The sequence below is a fragment of the Salvelinus namaycush genome, unplaced genomic scaffold, assembly GCF_016432855.1.
Source record: "Salvelinus namaycush isolate Seneca unplaced genomic scaffold, SaNama_1.0 Scaffold2138, whole genome shotgun sequence".
NCBI lineage: Eukaryota > Metazoa > Chordata > Actinopteri > Salmoniformes > Salmonidae > Salvelinus > Salvelinus namaycush.
In genome coordinates this window covers 1-18,393 of record NW_024058940.1, presented here as the reverse complement: position 1 = coordinate 18,393, position 18,393 = coordinate 1, and the positions used below count along the sequence as shown (strand labels likewise).

General features: G+C 44.3%; 2 protein-coding genes across 2 annotated transcripts; one reads left to right on the top strand and one right to left on the bottom strand.

Moving 5' to 3' along the window:
• The first annotated feature begins 2,293 nt into the window (after positions 1-2,293).
• Positions 2,294-15,593, top strand: LOC120038337 (wolframin-like). Its single transcript, XM_038984125.1, has 10 exons — positions 2,294-2,434; positions 2,525-2,672; positions 4,304-4,380; positions 4,598-4,742; positions 5,118-5,291; positions 7,956-8,036; positions 8,124-8,278; positions 8,439-8,675; positions 11,825-12,700; positions 13,014-15,593. The coding sequence occupies exons 1-10, from the start codon at positions 2,294-2,296 to the stop codon at positions 13,797-13,799; spliced, it is 2,820 nt and encodes a 939-aa protein (XP_038840053.1). The 3' UTR covers positions 13,800-15,593.
• Positions 15,594-15,942: 349 nt separating this feature from the next.
• Positions 15,943-18,387, bottom strand: LOC120038338 (serine/threonine-protein phosphatase 2A 55 kDa regulatory subunit B gamma isoform-like). The gene is made up of 2 exons (XM_038984126.1): positions 18,309-18,387; positions 15,943-17,940 (listed from the first exon to the last, which is right to left on the bottom strand). Exon 2 carries the CDS (start codon positions 17,931-17,933, stop codon positions 17,646-17,648), a length of 288 nt encoding a protein of 95 aa, XP_038840054.1. The 5' UTR covers positions 17,934-17,940; positions 18,309-18,387; the 3' UTR covers positions 15,943-17,645.
• Positions 18,388-18,393: the final 6 nt, after the last annotated feature.

The window sequence follows — 18,393 nt, the reverse complement described above, 5'->3', positions numbered from 1 at the left end:
CGGAGCCAGGTGCAATGTCGCGGCTCCCCGGTTCACACCCCGCCCCCAAGCTGGGCACCCGGACGAGAGCGAACCCGTGGAGGGAGATAGGAGATACCTCTGTGACTGTCGCCCGGCTCTGCCGCAGCTCAAGGTTCATTGCGGGATATTAGAAATGCACTTAGACCTACGACCAAGGAGACAGCCACAACAAATGATGTAACCAGGAAGAGCAAACGAGCAAGGAGGTAGGAGCTATGCAAATTTGAGTGGAACGTTTACATGAAAAGATAAAGGCTCTGGACATTCATTTACAATGTAAATTCTTATGACATGATGTGACTGAAGCATTCCCAATTTTATGCGTAACTGAACGTATGAGGTTTAGTGCTTATCGATGCATGTAGGTTATGGCACATCAAACCACGAAAAGATGTACAAATGTCATCAGCCAATTACCGTATTCTCTGAACCAGAGGCATTTCGATTATCTACTGGTGATGGCTGAAAGAGAAAGCTCGGGAAATGGTTCGACTTCCTGTTTCTGTAGCCAATGAAATTAAGAGAAAACGAAGGAGTCAATGAGAACGTCCAATCATAGGCGGAGTAGAAAGTGGGCGTTTATTATGTCTGTAGAGCTGAAGGAGTTCCCTCTCATCCATATAAGTAGAGTTTGATCACAGATGCGCTTGTGGAACGGAGTTGTCAAAAGTGAGATGACGAGGCCCTGAACAACTTAAACTGGACATTTCTAACAGAGTCTTATCGACTAGACGAAACACTGATTGAGTCTTTGACTGCAAAGGTGAGAGAATAACGCTGACATTTTTGTTTTGGACATGCTGTACTCACTGGTGTAAAAAAATAAATAAATGTAAGTACTACTTAAGTAGTTTTTGGGGGTATCTGTACTTTACTTTAATATTACAATTTTTGAAAATGTTTACGTTTACTCCCCCTACATTCCTAAAGAAAATAATGTAATTTTTTACATAGATTTTCCCTGACACCCAAAGGTACTCGTTACATTCGGAATGCTTAGCAGTACAGGAAAATAGTCCAATTCACTCACTTATAAAGAGAACATCCCTGGTCATCCCTAATGCCTCTGATCAGACCGACTCAATAACACAAATGCTTTGTTTGTAAATTATGTCCGAGTGTTGGTGTGCAACTGGCTATCTGTAAAAAAGTATATGTAAAACAATTGTGCCATCTGGTTTCCTTAATATAAGGAATGTGAAATAATTTAGACTTACTTTTGACACTTAAGTATATTTAACACCAAATACTTTTAGACTTTTACTTAAGTGACTTTCACTTTTACTTGAGTCATTTTCTATTAAGGTATTTTTTATTTTACTCAAGTATGACGGGTAATTTGTCCACCACGGGTTGTACCATAGTCAGAACTGCCAGCTCGTGATCATATTTATGGTTCCTTTGTCGTTGACAGAAGAATAGATTTTAAAACGAGTGTCTGCATAAGGCGCTATAGATAAACGCATTTGCTAAATGCATATTTGTATAATATATTATTGTGTTTTCCACTAGATTTTAAACTGGTCATCAACTTTTAATAATGCATTCTAAAACATTGATTCACCTGTGTCATTTGCTTATTAGCTTTGTTATTGAATGACTTTCCTACTGGTGGAGTCATTGGCTTGGAGGAGATCCCCAGCATTGCAGCAAAGCACGTCATGGTCACTCAAGCTCTTGCATGCCAACCAGCTTGTCACCCTCCTCTTATTGTGCTAGCATCTTTATGCTGTCTGAAGTATAATTGGTGTTTAGGCAATTTATTGGTTAGAGCTTGGCTGGGATAGCTGAACTTGGACCATATGGCAATTTATTGGTTAGAGTTTGGCTGGGATAGCTGAACTTGGACCATATGGCAATTTGGGGGACAAGAAAGGCAGTGAAACTGACCCAGAGCCATGTTTTGAGGTTGAGAGATGTCTTAGCACTTTGTCCTGAAGGGAAGCTATGGGCTCCCTTAGACAGTGACAGTTGAATGATTGGAGCAGAAGAGCAGAGTGTGTCATGCAGCTGTTGTGTCACTGCACCAGGTGTCCTCCTCACATTGACAATGCGGCCACTCTCTCTCTCCTCTCCCCTGGCCGCACTCTGCTGCAGCTGTGTCAACAGACCCGCGCTTCCAGCTGGCACGTCCCTCATGCATCGTTGTCCCTTCCTTGATTGATTACTGACAAGATTTTTGAATGATTCTGAAAAGCTCCATCTATAAAAGTTCAATGTTATTTACACCAGGCCGAGTTTAAACTATTTTATCCTCTTCTGTCTTTCAGACATGGAACCGTCACCCCCCAGCACCCCAACCACCCTGAAACCTGGCCCCACCTCCCCTCCCCCAGCTACCCCTAAATCTACCCAAGGCACTAGACCCACCTTGAACCTGCCTATATCCACCCCATCCATCCCGACCTCTCCGGTCTCATCTTCCTCCTCTTCTCATCCTGGTCCCCCTCTCTCTCCTTCCTCGCCCTCCCTCTCCACCCCTCCTGCCTCCCCCCTGCGGCAGCCCATCAGGCCTGTCTCCCAGGCAGGACGATCCCAGCTCAATGCTGCCAGCCGGTCAGCTGAGGAGAGGAGGGGGGCTGGTGCTGCTGGAGATACCCCGGTCAGCCCCCCTACTACCCCTCTACGACAGGCTTCAGTAGCTCAGCCAGGTGAGTACAGCCAAAGAGACTCACACACACAACACAACTTATTACAACACAACTTATTACAACACAACACATTACAACACAACACATTACACTGCAACTGTAAGGACCGACGACTGAGATGAGAAACAGGTACAGGGAGTCAACATTTAATGAAGAACAGACATGAAACAAGACAGCCCCAGCGTCAGCACACGGGCAAAACAACGACAATCGACAATCAATGCAGCAGCGGGGAACAGAGATGGGGAACTGACAAATGTAGGGGAGGTAATAAACAGGTGATTGAGTCCAGGTGAGTCCAATAATACACTGATGTGTGTGACGGGAAAAGGCAGGTGTGTGCGTAATGATGGTGGCAGGAGTGCGTAATACAGGGGAGCCTGGCGCCGTTGGGCGCCAGGGGGGGAAAGCGGGTGCAGGCGTGACAGCAACACAACACATTACAAAAGAACACAACACTTTACAAAAGAACACATCAATACATTACAACACAACACATTACAACACAACACAACACATTACAACACAACACATTACAACACAACGCATTACAACACAACGCATTACAACACAACGCATTACAACACAATACATTACAACACAGCGCATTACAACACAGCGCATTACAACACAGCGCATTACAACACAGCGCATTACAACACAGCGCATTACAGCACATTACAACACAGCACATTACAACACAGCACATTACCACACAACACATTACAACGCACATTACAACACATTACAACACAACACATTACAACACATCAAAGCTCAGACAACAATAATAACCATACCACGTATTTGTGATAAACGTGTTGGTGTCGTGTCAGTGCCAGGGGATGAGGAGTAGATGTTGAGTGAGCTAAATAAACTGTTATTTTAGGGCTGAGGCGCAGGGCTGGGCTAGGTCCACAATGCTGCCAGGAATCGATGGCATGTAAGGGAAGGAACTGGATGCATGTAGAAGCACAGCACATGCGGATGGTTCCCTCTGCTCCTTAGTGACACAACACAGATTTACCACCTCTAGACGCTTTATACAGTACAGAAAGACCTCACTTAGCCTATATAGTATAACAAGGGCTCTAAAACACATTTGACCAACATTTGCCTGCTCATAGTTCTTTAAAATCCCGATCATGCACATCAGATGATGTCATCAGTGATTTCATCTGAAACATGTATCTTCTGCTCTTTGACTCCAAAACAGATGATGATGTTGCTGGAGATGATGAATTTGATGTTGAAAAGGGTGGATGTTTCCTTTACAAATACACAAACGGTATGAGAGATGGGAAGAAGGACAGGTGTCAGTAACGGTTAGAGAGACTGTCTGTTGGGGGGGGGGGGGGGGGCGCTACTGAAGTGGGCTCTGTTCAGTGACAGTTGTTGTGCGCAGTTAGCATCTGTCTACAGGAAGGAACATCCTGCTCTTAATGAATAACACAACTGCTCAAGACTGCTACTGTTTGTGTGAGTCATACTGTATGCATCTGTTGTTTCCTAAAATGCTATGCAACATCTGTTACTGTATGTATCAATGCTGCCGGTCACCATGTAATAACCTTGTGCCAATAACCATCATGATGAATAGATGAATAGATGGATGTTGTGTCTCTGTGTAGAGGAGCCAGAGGAGGAGCTGAGTGTGGAGGAGCTGGAGGGGAGGGCCAAGTCTGGAGATGCCAAATCCCAGAGTAGGGTGAGTATTACCCATAGTCCACCTCAGAGAGACCACCAGAGCAAACATGAATAGTCCTAACATATGAACTACAACGGGTCTTCATAAGGACCCATTGTCAGTGTGGGCAGAACTGCAGATTAATTTAGTGTGATTAGAATTGTTTGCATCATCCCACATCTGGCAAGTTTCTTTGAATGTGCACATATTGTAGGTGATATATATTGTCTGTGTGTAGATGGGCCGGTACTACTTGGCCCTGGCTGAGGAGAGAGATGAGGAGGTGAACAACTGTACAGCAGTGAGCTGGCTGGTGCAGGCCACCAAACAGGGCCGCAAGGACGCAGTCAAGATGCTACAGCGCTGCCTAGCAACCAGGAAAGGTGAGGGGGCGCGGCCTAAACCACTAACAGGAAGCATGGTTAGGTGTAGGGTGTAGTTACCCCTAAACTCTGATCTTAGATCAGTTCAGCATTTCCCCCTACTAATGGTTAAGGTTACAATTTGGGGGAGGGGAAGCTGATCCTAGATCTGTACCTAGGGGAAACTTCACCCTGGAACAGTATGGCGAACTAGAGCAAATCAAGATAATATTTTTGAATTGCGTCTGAAAAAGTACAGTGTGCAATTAAATGGAGTATGCACTTAAACGATAAGAACTTATCAAGAGTCAACTGTCATTGGGAATGTTGAACTGATTGTTTCAGTGCATGGCGTTTATTATGAGGCATTAAGGTTGAGTTTGTGGTTACCATTAGGCATCACGTCAGAGAACTTTGAGGAGGTGAAGAAGCTGTGTACGGAGACAAGATTTGAGAGAGGAGTGAGGAAGGCTGCTCTGGTCATGTACTGGAAGCTCAACCCAGAGAAGAAGAGAAGGGTGGCAGTGTCTGAGATGCTGGAGAACGTGGAACACGTCAACACTGAGCCAGGTACTGTACTGACATGACATACAGTACCAGTCAAAAGTTTGGACACACCTACTCATTCAAAGGTTTTTCTTTATTTTTACTATTTTCTACATTGTAGATAAATAGTGAAGACATCAAAACTATTAAATAACCCATATGGAATCATGTAGTAACCAAAAAACTGTTTTAGATTTTAGATTCTACAAAGTAGCCACCCTTTGCCTTGATGACAGCTTTGTACAATCTTGGCATTCTCTCAACCAGCTTCACCTGGAATGCTTTTCCAACAATCTTGAAGGAGTTCACACATTTGCTGAGTACTTGTTGGCTGCTTTTCCTTCACTCTGCGGTCCAACTGATTGTTTCAGTGCATGGCGTCTGTGCATCCAACTCATCCCGAAACTATCTTAATTGGGTTGAGGTCGGGTGATTGCGGAGGCCAGGTCATCTGATGCAGCATGATCACTCTCCTTCTTGGTCAAATAGCCCTTACACAGCCTGGAGGTGTGTTTTGGGTCATTGTCCTGTTGAAAAACAAATGATAGTCCCACTAAGCCCAAACCAGATGGGATGGCGTATCGCTGGAGAATGCTGTGGTAGCCATGCTGGTTAAGTGTGCCTTGAATTCTAAATAAATCACTAACAGTGTCACCAGCAAAGCACCGCCACACCTCCTCCTCCATGCTTCACGGTAGGAACCACACATGCAGAGATCATCCGTTCACCTGCTCTGTGTCTCACAAAGACACGGCGGTTGGAACAAAAAATGTGGATTCATCAGTCCAAAGGACAGATTTACACCATTGCTCGTTTCTTGGCCCAAGCAATTCTCTTCTTCTCATTGGTGTCCTTTAGTAGTGGTTTCTTTACAGCAATTGGACCATGAAGGCCTGATTCACGCAGTCTCCTCTGAACAGTTGATGTTGAGATGTCTTCGAATACTCATACTAACCGCACTAACTGTAGTATTTGTGATGTGAATTGGGTATATAGTATGGTTATTGGTCATAGTATGGATATAGTTAGTATGCGAAAAGCTTCCGGATGTCGTACTAAACTCGCTAAAATATGAAGTATACAGAGGACACTATTTCGTACTTTAGGGCCCATGACGCAATTTTTCAGGAAATGGGCGTGGCTTCACACCATTTTCAGATTTGAAGAAAATGGCGGAAAATATGCAGCCGAAGTACGAGAGCGCAAACAAATTCATTGCTTTAACTAATTATGACAAATGTTAAGAAAATGTTGAACAATGAAATAAAGTATTGACTTTTCAAATAAGTTACCTTACACGTTATGTTGACTGACAATTTGTTAGCTACATTGTCCTTACGAACTAAATAGCATATCATTACAGCAGTATGTACCGGTATGTTAGCTAGCAACCTAACGTTAGTTGGCTACTTATACATCAAAATTGCCAGGATATTAACTATAGGCTATCTAACTAACTACCCAACATTTGTTGACATGATTATTCCCGTCATTCTTAGCTTAGCTGAATGGAATAGTCATTGTGCGTTCTCAATGGACATTCGGGTGGTTTCGTAAATTCGCTCCGGCAATCTACTCCGATTTCAGAGCACTCGTCTGAGTGTACCAGAGCGCAGAAAAGTGAATTTACGAGCGTTCCATACCCATTGAATGTGGCCGATGTCAGTAAACGTCTGCAAAAAAAGTGTAATTAAATTGTTGCCAGCAGCACAGTTAGTCACCAACACTCTAGATAACATGACAACTGCCTAACCATCTCTGCTAGGGTGAGTAAAATGGTCAGAGTGGTCTCATTTGTGTCTGTAAGAAGCTAGCCAACGTTAGCTTGGGTGCTTGACTGCCGTTGTTAGGTCAGAACGCTCAAATCAACCCTACTCCTCGGCCCAAGCGTCCAGTGTGCTCTCTGAATTTACAAACGGACAACCTGACAGCGCTCTCAATTTACGAGCACACTCTGGCACTCCAAATTGAATTTAAGAACACATCCGAAGTCGTATAATGTAATTTGTTGCGCTAACTAGCTAGCAAGAAGTTGCATAGCAACAGCATCAACTTCCAGTAGACAGGTGACGAGCTAGTACGCTCAACTAAAAGGATACCGTTCGTTTACAGTATACTAAAATGATGTTCCGGATTGACTGACCTTCATGTAATGATGGACTGTTTCTCTTTGCTTATTTGAGCTGTTCTTGCCATAATATGGACTTGGTCTTTTACCAAATAGGGCTATCTTCTGTATACCAACCCTACCTTGTCACAAAACAACTGATTGGCTCAAATGCATTAAGAAGGAAATAAATTCCACTAATTAACTTTTAACAAGGCACACCTGTTAATTGAAATGCATTCCAGGTGACTACTAAAGAAAAAGTAGTCACCTGGAGTCGCCTACATTCAAGAAGCATATCAAACTGGGATAATGTTGTAGGTTACACTGGCAAGTACAATAATATAATATTTACCAGAGCATATTATTTAATTATAAATCTGATTATTTCACATGGAGATGTGGGAATGTAAAAGGCTAGCTAGCTTATTGGCTATGTTAGCCAGCTAACTAGCAAGGGGGAGACAACCAACTTTCAACTCAAACGAGAAGACAACAAGAGAACCTCTGCTATTGCAGTGTTACCAAAAGGTGCACATTAGTAAAAACTTTGTGTTTCTCTGTAATTCCTCCACCCCAAGATGACGCTGCCTCCCAGGGCCCCATATCCAGCTCTATGCAGAAACAGAGGAGAGTTCTGGAGAGCCTCGTCACCAGCAAAGGTTGGTGTGTGTTTGTGTTATAGGATCAAATGGAAAGGTAATGTAATAGTGAGTAAGGACTACCTCTCTCTCTGTGTGTCTCTGCAGCTAGTTGCTATGACGTGGGTCTGGATGACTTTGTAGAGACCACTAAGAAGTACGCTCAGGGCATCCCCCCCTCTCCCACCATGGCTGGGGACGGCGGTGACGATGACGATGATGAAGCTGTGAAGAACCCAGACGCCTTGCCCCTTCACAAGAAGGTCTGAACCTTTTTATCTCTCTGGGAATGCATGTGTTTATAACATCTTCACACACAGACGTAATTATCTTGCTCATGGATTTACCCTCTCTCTCTCTCTCTCTCTGTCTCTCTGTCTCACTCTCTGTCACTCCCTCTCCACCTCCCTTTCTCTCCCCTAGGTGTTGAAGTTCCCCCTACACGCCCTGTTGGAGATCAAGGAGCACCTGATTAACTGGGCGTCCCGGGCGGGCATGCAGTGGCTCAGTGCCCTCATCCCCACGCACCACGTCAACGCTCTCATCTTCTTCTTCATCATCAGCAACCTCACCATCGACTTCTTCATCTTTCTCATCCCCCTGCTCATCTTCTACCTGTCCTTGTTCTCCATGGTCATCTGCACACTGCGCATCTTCCAGGTGGGATACCCTTCACACGGCTCTGGCCTTAGAGCAGAGGAACTGAAAGAGGATAACCTGTCGTTATCCTGTAACAAACTAGCAAGTACTCTCATTTAGGGAGTACTTGACCTTTGGTGTTTTCTTGGAAAACAGAATGAAAATGGTTAGTAGTATGTAACTGCTATGGTAAGTTATTCCATGACAGCTATAGGATTTGTGGTTCAGTGCGTAAAGAGCTGTTGGTGTTGTTGTTGTTCTGTAGAGAGCTGTTGGTGTTCTTGTTCTGTAGAGAGCTGTTGGTGTTGTTCTTGTTCTGTAAAGAGCTGTTGGTGTTCTTGTTCTGTAGAGAGCTGTTGGTGTTGTTCTTGTTCTGTAGAGAGCTGTTGGTGTTGTTCTTGTTCTGTAGAGAGCTGTTGGAGTTGTTCTTGTTCTGTAGAGAGCTGTTGGTGTTGTTCTTGTTCTGTAGAGAGCTGTTGGTGTTGTTCTTGTTCTGTAGAGAGCTGTTGGTGTTGTTCTTGTTCTGTAGAGAGCTGTTGGTGTTGTTCTTGTTCTGTAGAGAGCTGTTGGTGTTGTTCTTGTTCTGTAGAGAGCTGTTGGTGTTGTTCTTGTTCTGTAGAGAGCTGTTGGTGTTGTTCTTGTTCTGTAGAGAGCTGTTGGTGTTGTTCTGTAGAGAGCTGTTGGTGTTGTTCTTGTTCTGTAGAGAGCTGTTGGAGTTGTTCTGTAGAGAGCTGTTGGAGTTGTTCTGTAGAGAGCTGTTGGTGTTCTTGTTCTGTAGAGAGCTGTTGGTGTTGTTCGTGTTCTGTAAAGAGCTGTTGGTGTTGTTCTTGTTCTGTAGAGAGCTGTTGGTGTTGTTCTGTAGAGAGCTGTTGGTGTTGTTCTTGTTCTGTAGAGAGCTGTTGGTGTTGTTCTGTAAAGAGCTGTTGGTGTTGTTCTGTAAAGAGCTGTTGGTGTTCTTGTTCTGTAAAGAGCTGTTGGTGTTCTTGTTCTGTAAAGAGCTGTTGGTGTTCTTGTTCTGTAAAGAGCTGTTGGTGTTCTTGTTCTGTAAAGAGCTGTTGGTGTTCTTGTTCTGTAAAGAGCTGTTGGTGTTCTTGTTCTGTAAAGAGCTGTTGGTGTTCTTGTTCTGTAAAGAGCTGTTGGTGTTCTTGTTCTGTAAAGAGCTGTTGGTGTTCTTGTTCTGTAGAGAGCTGTTGGTGTTGTTCTTGTTCTGTAGAGAGCTGTTGGTGTTCTTGTTCTGTAGAGAGCTGTTGGTGTTGTTTTTGTTCTGTAAAGAGCTGTTGGTGTTGTTCTGTAAAGAGCTGTTGGTGTTCTTGTTCTGTAAAGAGCTGTTGGTGTTCTTGTTCTGTAAAGAGCTGTTGGTGTTGTTCTTGTTCTGTAGAGAGCTGTTGGTGTTGTTCTTGTTCTGTAAAGAGCTGTTGGTGTTGTTCTTGTTCTGTAGAGAGCTGTTGGTGTTGTTCTTGTTCTGTAGAGAGCTGTTGGTGTTGTTCTTGTTCTGTAGAGAGCTGTTGGTGTTGATCTTGTTCTGTAGAGAGCTGTTGGTGTTGTTCTTGTTCTGTAGAGAGCTGTTGGTGTTGTTCTTGTTCTGTAGAGAGCTGTTGGTGTTGTTCTTGTTCTGTAGAGAGCTGTTGGTGTTGATCTTGTTCTGTAAAGAGCTGTTGGTGTTCTTGTTCTGTAGAGAGCTGTTGGTGTTGTTCTTGTTCTGTAAAGAGCTGTTGGTGTTGTTCTTGTTCTGTAAAGAGCTGTTGGTGTTGATCTTGTTCTGTAAAGAGCTGTTGGTGTTGTTCTTGTTCTGTAAAGAGCTGTTGGTGTTGATCTTGTTCTGTAAAGAGCTGTTGGTGTTGATCTTGTTCTGTAAAGAGCTGTTGGTGTTCTTGTTCTGTAAAGAGCTGTTGGTGTTCTTGTTCTATAGAGAGCTGTTGGTGTTCTTGTTCTATAGAGAGCTGTTGGTGTTCTTGTTCTGTAAAGAGCTGTTGGTGTTCTTGTTCTGTAAAGAGCTGTTGGTGTTCTTGTTCTGTAAAGAGCTGTTGGTGTTGTTCTTGTTCTGTAAAGAGCTGTTGGTGTTGTTCTTGTTCTGTAAAGAGCTGTTGGTGTTGATCTTGTTCTATAGAGAGCTGTTGGTGTTGTTCTTGTTCTGTAGAGAGCTGTTGGTGTTGTTCTTGTTCTGTAAAGAGCTGTTGGTGTTGATCTTGTTCTGTAGAGAGCTGTTGGTGTTGTTCTTGTTCTGTAGAGAGCTGTTGGTGTTGTTCTTGTTCTGTAGAGAGCTGTTGGTGTTGATCTTGTTCTATAGAGAGCTGTTGGTGTTGTTCTTGTTCTGTAGAGAGCTGTTGGTGTTGTTCTTGTTCTGTAGAGAGCTGTTGGTGTTGTTCTTGTTCTGTAGAGAGCTGTTGGTGTTGTTCTTGTTCTGTAGAGAGCTGTTGGTGTTGTTCTTGTTCTGTAGAGAGCTGTTGGTGTTCTTGTTCTGTAGAGAGCTGTTGGTGTTGTTCTTGTTCTGTAGAGAGCTGTTGGTGTTGTTCTTGTTCTGTAAAGAGCTGTTGGTGTTGTTCTTGTTCTGTAAAGAGCTGTTGGTGTTGTTCTTGTTCTGTAGAGAGCTGTTGGTGTTGTTCTTGTTCTGTAAAGAGCTGTTGGTGTTGATCTTGTTCTGTAAAGAGCTGTTGGTGTTGTTCTTGTTCTGTAGAGAGCTGTTGGTGTTCTTGTTCTGTAGAGAGCTGTTGGTGTTGTTCTTGTTCTGTAGAGAGCTGTTGGTGTTGTTCTTGTTCTGTAAAGAGCTGTTGGTGTTGTTCTTGTTCTGTAGAGAGCTGTTGGTGTTCTTGTTCTGTAGAGAGCTGTTGGTGTTGTTCTTGTTCTGTAGAGAGCTGTTGGTGTTGTTCTTGTTCTGTAAAGAGCTGTTGGTGTTGTTCTTGTTCTGTAAAGAGCTGTTGTTCTTGTTCTGTAAAGAGCTGTTGGTGTTGTTCTTCCAGAACTCCATGATGACTTACAGGTAGTTTAAAAAAATAGTAGTGGTAGTGGGTTGCTAGGTAACGATGTAAATGATGCCGCTTTATATGAACGTGGCCATGTGTATGTTGTCTCATATATCATGGGCAGGAGAGGCTCTAACAATGGGAAATCCAAACCACCCATTGTATAATGAGTGTTCAGTGTGTAAAGAGCTGTTGGTGTTGTGCTTCCAGAACTCCAAGGCGTGGGAGAACTTCCGGGCCCTTACAGACCTGCTGTTACGTTTCGAGCCCGGCCTGGACCTAGAGCAAGCTGAGAGTAACTTCGGCTGGACCCACCTGGAGCCCTACCTCTACTTCCTGCTGTCGGTGGTCTTCGTGGTCTTCTCCTTCCCCGTGGCTGACAAGACCTGGATCCCCTGCTCCGAGCTGGCCACCGTGGCCCTGTTCTTCACCGTCACCTCCTTCCTCAGCCTCCAAGCCTCCGCTGAGCTCTTCGCCCGCCGCGCCCTGCTCACAGAGGTCTTATCGGGGGTCTGTGCCCTTACACAACTATTACCCGATAGTGTCTGGTTCCTGCGGGTGTTAGGAACAACGTTTGTGACGGTGCCGCTAGGGGAGATGGTGGCGCTGAACGTGGGCGTGCCGTGTCTTCTCTACGGGCACCTGATCTACCTGCTGTTCCGCATGGCCCAGCGGAGGGGCTTCAGGGGCACCTACCTCTGCCTCGTACCCTACATGGTCTGCTTCGTCTGGTGTGAGCTCTGCCTGGCCCTGCTCCACTCCTCCTCCACCATCGGTCTGATTCGGACCTGTGCGGGCTACCTCCTCTTTCTGTTCGCAATGCCTGTCCTCACCTTGGGCTTGGCGGCCATGTTGCTCTTCAAGGTCCTCCAGTGGTTCATGGCTCTGGAGATCACCAAGATGCTGGTGACTCTGACTGTGTGCGCGGTCCCGGTGGTGTTGCGGTTGTGGACGCGGGTCAGCCTGAACCCGCTGGCGGTGGTGCGGTTCCTATCACGGAGCAGCGTGGTAAAGCTCATCCTGGTGTGGCTAAGTGCTTTGTTGATGTTCTGCTGGATGTATGTCTACCGCTCAGAAGGCATGAAGGTAATCACAAGAAGTAGTTTGCTACATTATGCTACATTATGCCCAAAGCGCTAATTAAAACAAAATACAGGTTATATTTACAGCAGAGTGCTATTTACAGCAGAGTGCTATTTACAGCAGAGTGCTATTTACAGCAGAGTGCTATTTACAGCAGAGTGCTATTTACAGCAGAGTGCTATTTACAGCAGAGTGCTATTTACAGTGTTCAAATGTAACAACATAAAGAATACATTAAGTGTATGAAAAGCGTTAAATGGAATACATTAACAATCTCAATATAAAGTTAAATCAAATGTGAATGTTTGTTGAACAGGTGTATAACTCCACCCTCACGTGGCCGGAGTACAGTAACCTGTGTGGGCCCAAGGCCTGGAAGGAATACAACATGGCCCAAACTCAGATCCTGTGTTCTCACCTGGAGGGCCACCGGGTCACCTGGACGGGACGCTTCAAATACGCCCGCATTACCGACATCGACAACGGAGCCCAGTCCGTCATCGGCCTACTTCCTGTGTTCGTAGGGAACTGGATGAGATGTCTCTATGGTGAGACCTATCCCCTCTGTGAAAACACCACCGACCCCACTGCCCCTCACCAGGCCCTTCCCGCACCTCTTCCAGAAGACCCCTTATGCAAACTGAAAAAGCTGGCCAAGCACGAGTGCCACGTGAAGCACTTCGACCGCCACAAGTTCGAGGTGACCTTGGGCATGCCCCTGGAGAGGAAGAGTAAGAACGGGACCATCATAGAGGACGAGGACGCCACCAAGGACATCGTCCTGAGGGCCAGTAGTGAGTTTGGCCCAGTGCTGCTGCACCTGAGCGCTGGCAGCTTGGTAGAGTTCAGTACGGTTCTAGAAGGACGCTTGGGCTCCAAGTGGCCTGTGTTTGAGCTGAAGGCCATCCACTGTCTGACGTGTGCGGACGCCCGCGTGCCCAGCGGCAGGCAGTATAAGATAGAACACGACTGGAGGCGCACGGCCCAGGGGGCACTGCAGTTTGCCTTTGACTTCTTCTTCAACCCCTTCCTCACCGCACGGCTGGAGCAGGACACTGAGACACAGACCACACAGGGCAGAGGAGGAGTGGACCAAGGCTAGTAGTGGATAAATGCAGAGGACTGTACACTATGTGGAGTGTATAAGTGTACACTATGTGCAGTGTGTAAGTGTACACTAAGAGAACTGATTCCAGTATGGATTGTAAGTAATGCATCATGTCGACCACTATCAGGAGTGTGAGTGTACACTATGTGGATTGTACACTGGGAATGTACACACAATCACATAAAGGTTTGTCAGTAAGACATGCATTATGTCTCCCTATAGAAGTCTGTGGTTCTCCAGGGTGTTTTCCACTATGCTGGAGTCCCAGTACCGCGGTTCAACTGCTTCTAGTGGGGGGGTGTCTGCTCTATGAGCCCCTACTGTAGACTAGTAAAACCAGCTTAGAATCATAGTTGAATCATAGTGTTCGTAGTGTGTGAGTGTTTTCATAGCTGCTGAGTCATAGTGGGAGAGGATAATATCACAGAACATAACGAAACCACTGAATTACAAAGGATGGAGACAATTTACACTAACTTTACACTTTCATACACCACAAACACAATCACTTCCACACAAATACACACACCACCTCAACCTCCTCATTCATAGCCAGTGTTTTCGGTCTGTCAACGTTTGAGAAAGTGTGTGGGACAATGCCGATCAACATTGTGGTCAATAAGCTTATTGACTTGCTCTTGACATGCAGTCCCAATGTCTAATTCTGCCATTCAACCACATAGTCCTGCCGTTTGCATCCATGACACTAAGGGCTAGATTCTATCATATTCGCCTAGCCGACACCCGCATAACTGTGTTAGAGCTGTCAAATCCACAAGCGGCTCCTGGTATTATACCTAGCAGACATTGCCATTGGCTGCATGGAGTCGCATTAAGAGAAATCCCATGCAGCTTTGTTTTACAAGTTTGAACACTGGAATATGAGATGTAATCCACACCTCAATTAGGCTGATAGAAATCCTCATTATTTAGTTGAATGATTTTTCAATTTGAGCGTAATTATTTCTATATAGCCTTCACTTTCTCATTCTGAACTTCTAGCGTGAGTGGGACGGGTGTGGCTTCGTGACAATGATCAAGAGCAGCCGCTCACTGATTTGACAGCTCCAACGCAGTTCCACCTCCGACACCGCCAAAACATCCGCTGGTTAACGATCTGATTGAATCTAAGCCTTACTGGAAATGTTTTTGTCTGTTTGACTTATCAAGTCTGTTTACATATGAAGTAAAAGTAGGACTTTTTAACTACATTTAAAATACTTAATAGTGTTTGTGTTTTACGTATGAATTGTGTTTTCAAAATGAACTGCCTTTTTTTTAACAGTTTGAGGCCTTAATTCAGTTTCATTTTAGGTACTTGTAAAGTATTGTACAGTTCTTGAATATTTTTTTGTTTTCTTAAATAGTTTTTCATTATAAGATCATGATGGAGAAACAAATGGACGTAAACTGTTCCAGTTGTCTCCTTAAATATTGAGCTTTAATCATTGTCATGTTGAGACCCTTCTTGTGAATATTAAGTGCCCTGTCTATTCAAATCACATTGGTAAATAGTTCTGATGCCACATTAACCTAGCAGCGTATAGGCTACTGAAATCCTGTCAGCGTTTCTCTTTACAGAGAATGACATATTCAACCTCCGATAGTTGACCTGTATCAAAGTGCACTTGTGTCCAAATAGATGTTTGCTGGTGTGCCTTGTTGTCCCTCTCCCTCCCTGCTATGTGGGGTTCTGTTCTGATCCCACAGTTCCAGTCTGCAGCAGGCCTCTAATGATGAGGTCACTGTCACAGGATGTGATGTCAATATTGTAACCCTCTACTCTACCGTGACCAATAAACCAATCATGGAAATGTAAACCTCTCCTAAAGGGTTACTGCAATCACACATACAAAGTTCTGATTCGGCTTCATTGTTGTAATGACAGTGTATTACCACTAGGTGGTGGTCAAGACTACAACACAGACTCATCCACCCCGGGACTGTTTTAGTTCAAATGTATTGATCCATATGAAGACTAATGTTGCAGCTACACTTCTATAAAGTACACAAACGGCAAAGAATAAATTAATAGCACTCACTATACATCAATGTTAACTGATTGAATAGTGATCATATTGGAATTGATTTAACAGCTACAGAAGTTTAATAGACACCACAGCCTAACCCTAACCCATAGGATGCAATATTGTTGAAATCTTTATTCAGGAAAAAAAAATAACATTAACATATTTGTAATTGTTCATGAGATCTTTTTCCCGTTGAAAATACATGAACACAAAATATGTGAATCAATGCCAGGGCAGCAGGACATGAAATCAAACACAAGTGACAGATGTTAAAAATATATATAAATTAACAATAACTGTTCTCAAAAAAAATCTGAATTTGTTGAAAGGCTGGAGGGAAGAGTTTAATAATCTCTCTCTTGTTGCCATGAACACCATCGTCAGAGATGATTGGCTCTGCACTCTTGGTTCTTGATCCGAAACAACAAACCTAGAAATGTCAAAAAGAGTTGAATATATAGCAGATACCATTCAGGCCCTTTAAAGGTTTAGATTACAACGTTGATTAAACATTCCTCTAAAGGTTTAGATTACAACCCTGATAAAACAGTCCTTTAAAGGTTTAGATTACAACGTTAATAAAACATTCCTTTAAAGGTGTAGATTACAACATTAATAAAACATTCCTTTAAAGGTTTAGATTGCAATGTTAATAAAACATTCCTTTAAAAGTTTAGATTGCAACGTTAATAAAACATTCCTTTAACAGTTTAGATTACAACGTTGATAACATTCCCCATACCTCTGGTTCAGTATCTTCATTTAAAACCTATGTATTATTTGGGCTTCATTTCAAATGTACACCGTAAAACTGAACACTGGTAAACATGCTTTTTGTGTCCGGTAAACACAAACAAAAGGAGAGCTCTTTGTTGTTGTCTATGGTAACTAGTGCTGTGTAGAGGCAGAGCTCCAGAAGCCTTTTTACAGCCTGTTTATGGTTAGAAAGGCAGCCAGTAAATTTATATAAACAAAAAAAAATCCATCATGCAGCATATTTTTTGCTTGATTGTTGGACTTGATTTTTGCTTCATTCCTTGTGTTTCATTGCAAAGTTGCACGACACAGCCAAGTTCCCCAGCAGTCTTCACAATCAACTGAAACATCAGGATTAAATGTCACCTAGGTGTGACAGACAGCCTTGTGGAACCCAAGGTCCTACTGACTAATGTCTTGTGTACCATTAACTGTCATTGTCATCACTTTTACCATCATCATTAATGATAATTAAAAAATGTAACATGATTTAACAAAAAAACTATAATTAGACTTCAAACATTCCCCAAACATTTCCACTAGTTACCACCAGGAACCACAATGGGTTTTTTACACCAAAGTCAAGAATCAATCCAGACTGTAGGAGAGGACTGAGCACAGACATGTACAGAAACAGAGGGAGGAGGAAGGGGAAGAAGAGGAAGAGGCAGATGATCAGAAAAAGACAGACATGTGAAAGCTCCTCCTGTCAAGAGGTCAAACCCCTCAGAATGCAAAAATGACCAATAGCAAAACAAACACCATCAGATCAGTCACAATCCAGAGGTCAACAGTCAACACATCCATGATTTAGAATTCCATAAACCATAATCCAGCATCATTCTTATTGGGTTATCCAGTTCCCCCTGTCTGGTCCTAGGGTGGACCGGTCCATCCACTGAGAACTGTGGAGTGTGTGTCTTTACAGCATCTCCCTGTCAACTAGAGAGAGTGTGTGTGTGTGTGTGCATATGTTACATGTTCTTGCTTGCCTTACTGTCTGAATGAATGTGTGCATCAGTGTGTGTGTCTCCAGCCTCCTGCTCTCTCTCTCTCAGCCATGCATCTCCTGGTTGAGTTTGTCCTGGAATATGTACAGGTTGTTAGTGGCAGCGATGGCGATGATGTTCTCCGTGGGGTGCCAGGCCGTGTGCAGGATCTTCTTGGTGAAGTCCAGGCTGTCCACGCTGATGTCATCCTTGCGTCGTTTCCCGCCCTGGCAGACGCGCCGAGGCTTGAGCACGGCCCGGGGCTTACTGCTCTCCCTGGACGCCTCCAGGGTCACGTCACGGTTGGTGTTCCGGTCAAACATCCGGAAGAAATTGTTGTAGGCCCCAGTCATGATCACACTGGGAGAGGGGGATGGAGGGAGAAAGAGAAGAGTTGAGAGGAGACAGGAAGTCAATGTGCCTAGGTCCTTGAGAATGTCCAATTCTGCCCTTGTGCTGAATAACGGCATGAGCACAGACATTCATTCCCAGAGCAACGAACAAGGGATTAGAAGAGCCACTCACAAACTCTGTCTGTCTGTCTGTCTGTCTGTCTGTCTGTCTGTCTGTCTGTCTGTCTGTCTGTCTGTCTGTCTGTCTGTCTGTCTGTCTGTCTGTCTGTCTGTCTGTCTCTCTCTCTCTCTCTCTCTCTCTCTCTCTCTCTCACTCTCACTCTCACTCTCACTCTCACACACACACACACACACACACACACACACTTCGTCTACCTGTCTGAGCCGTTCCAGGCACACTCAAACTTGTCGAAGATGCAGTCGTTCTCGTACAGGGAGCAAAGCTTGCTGCGGAGGTAGT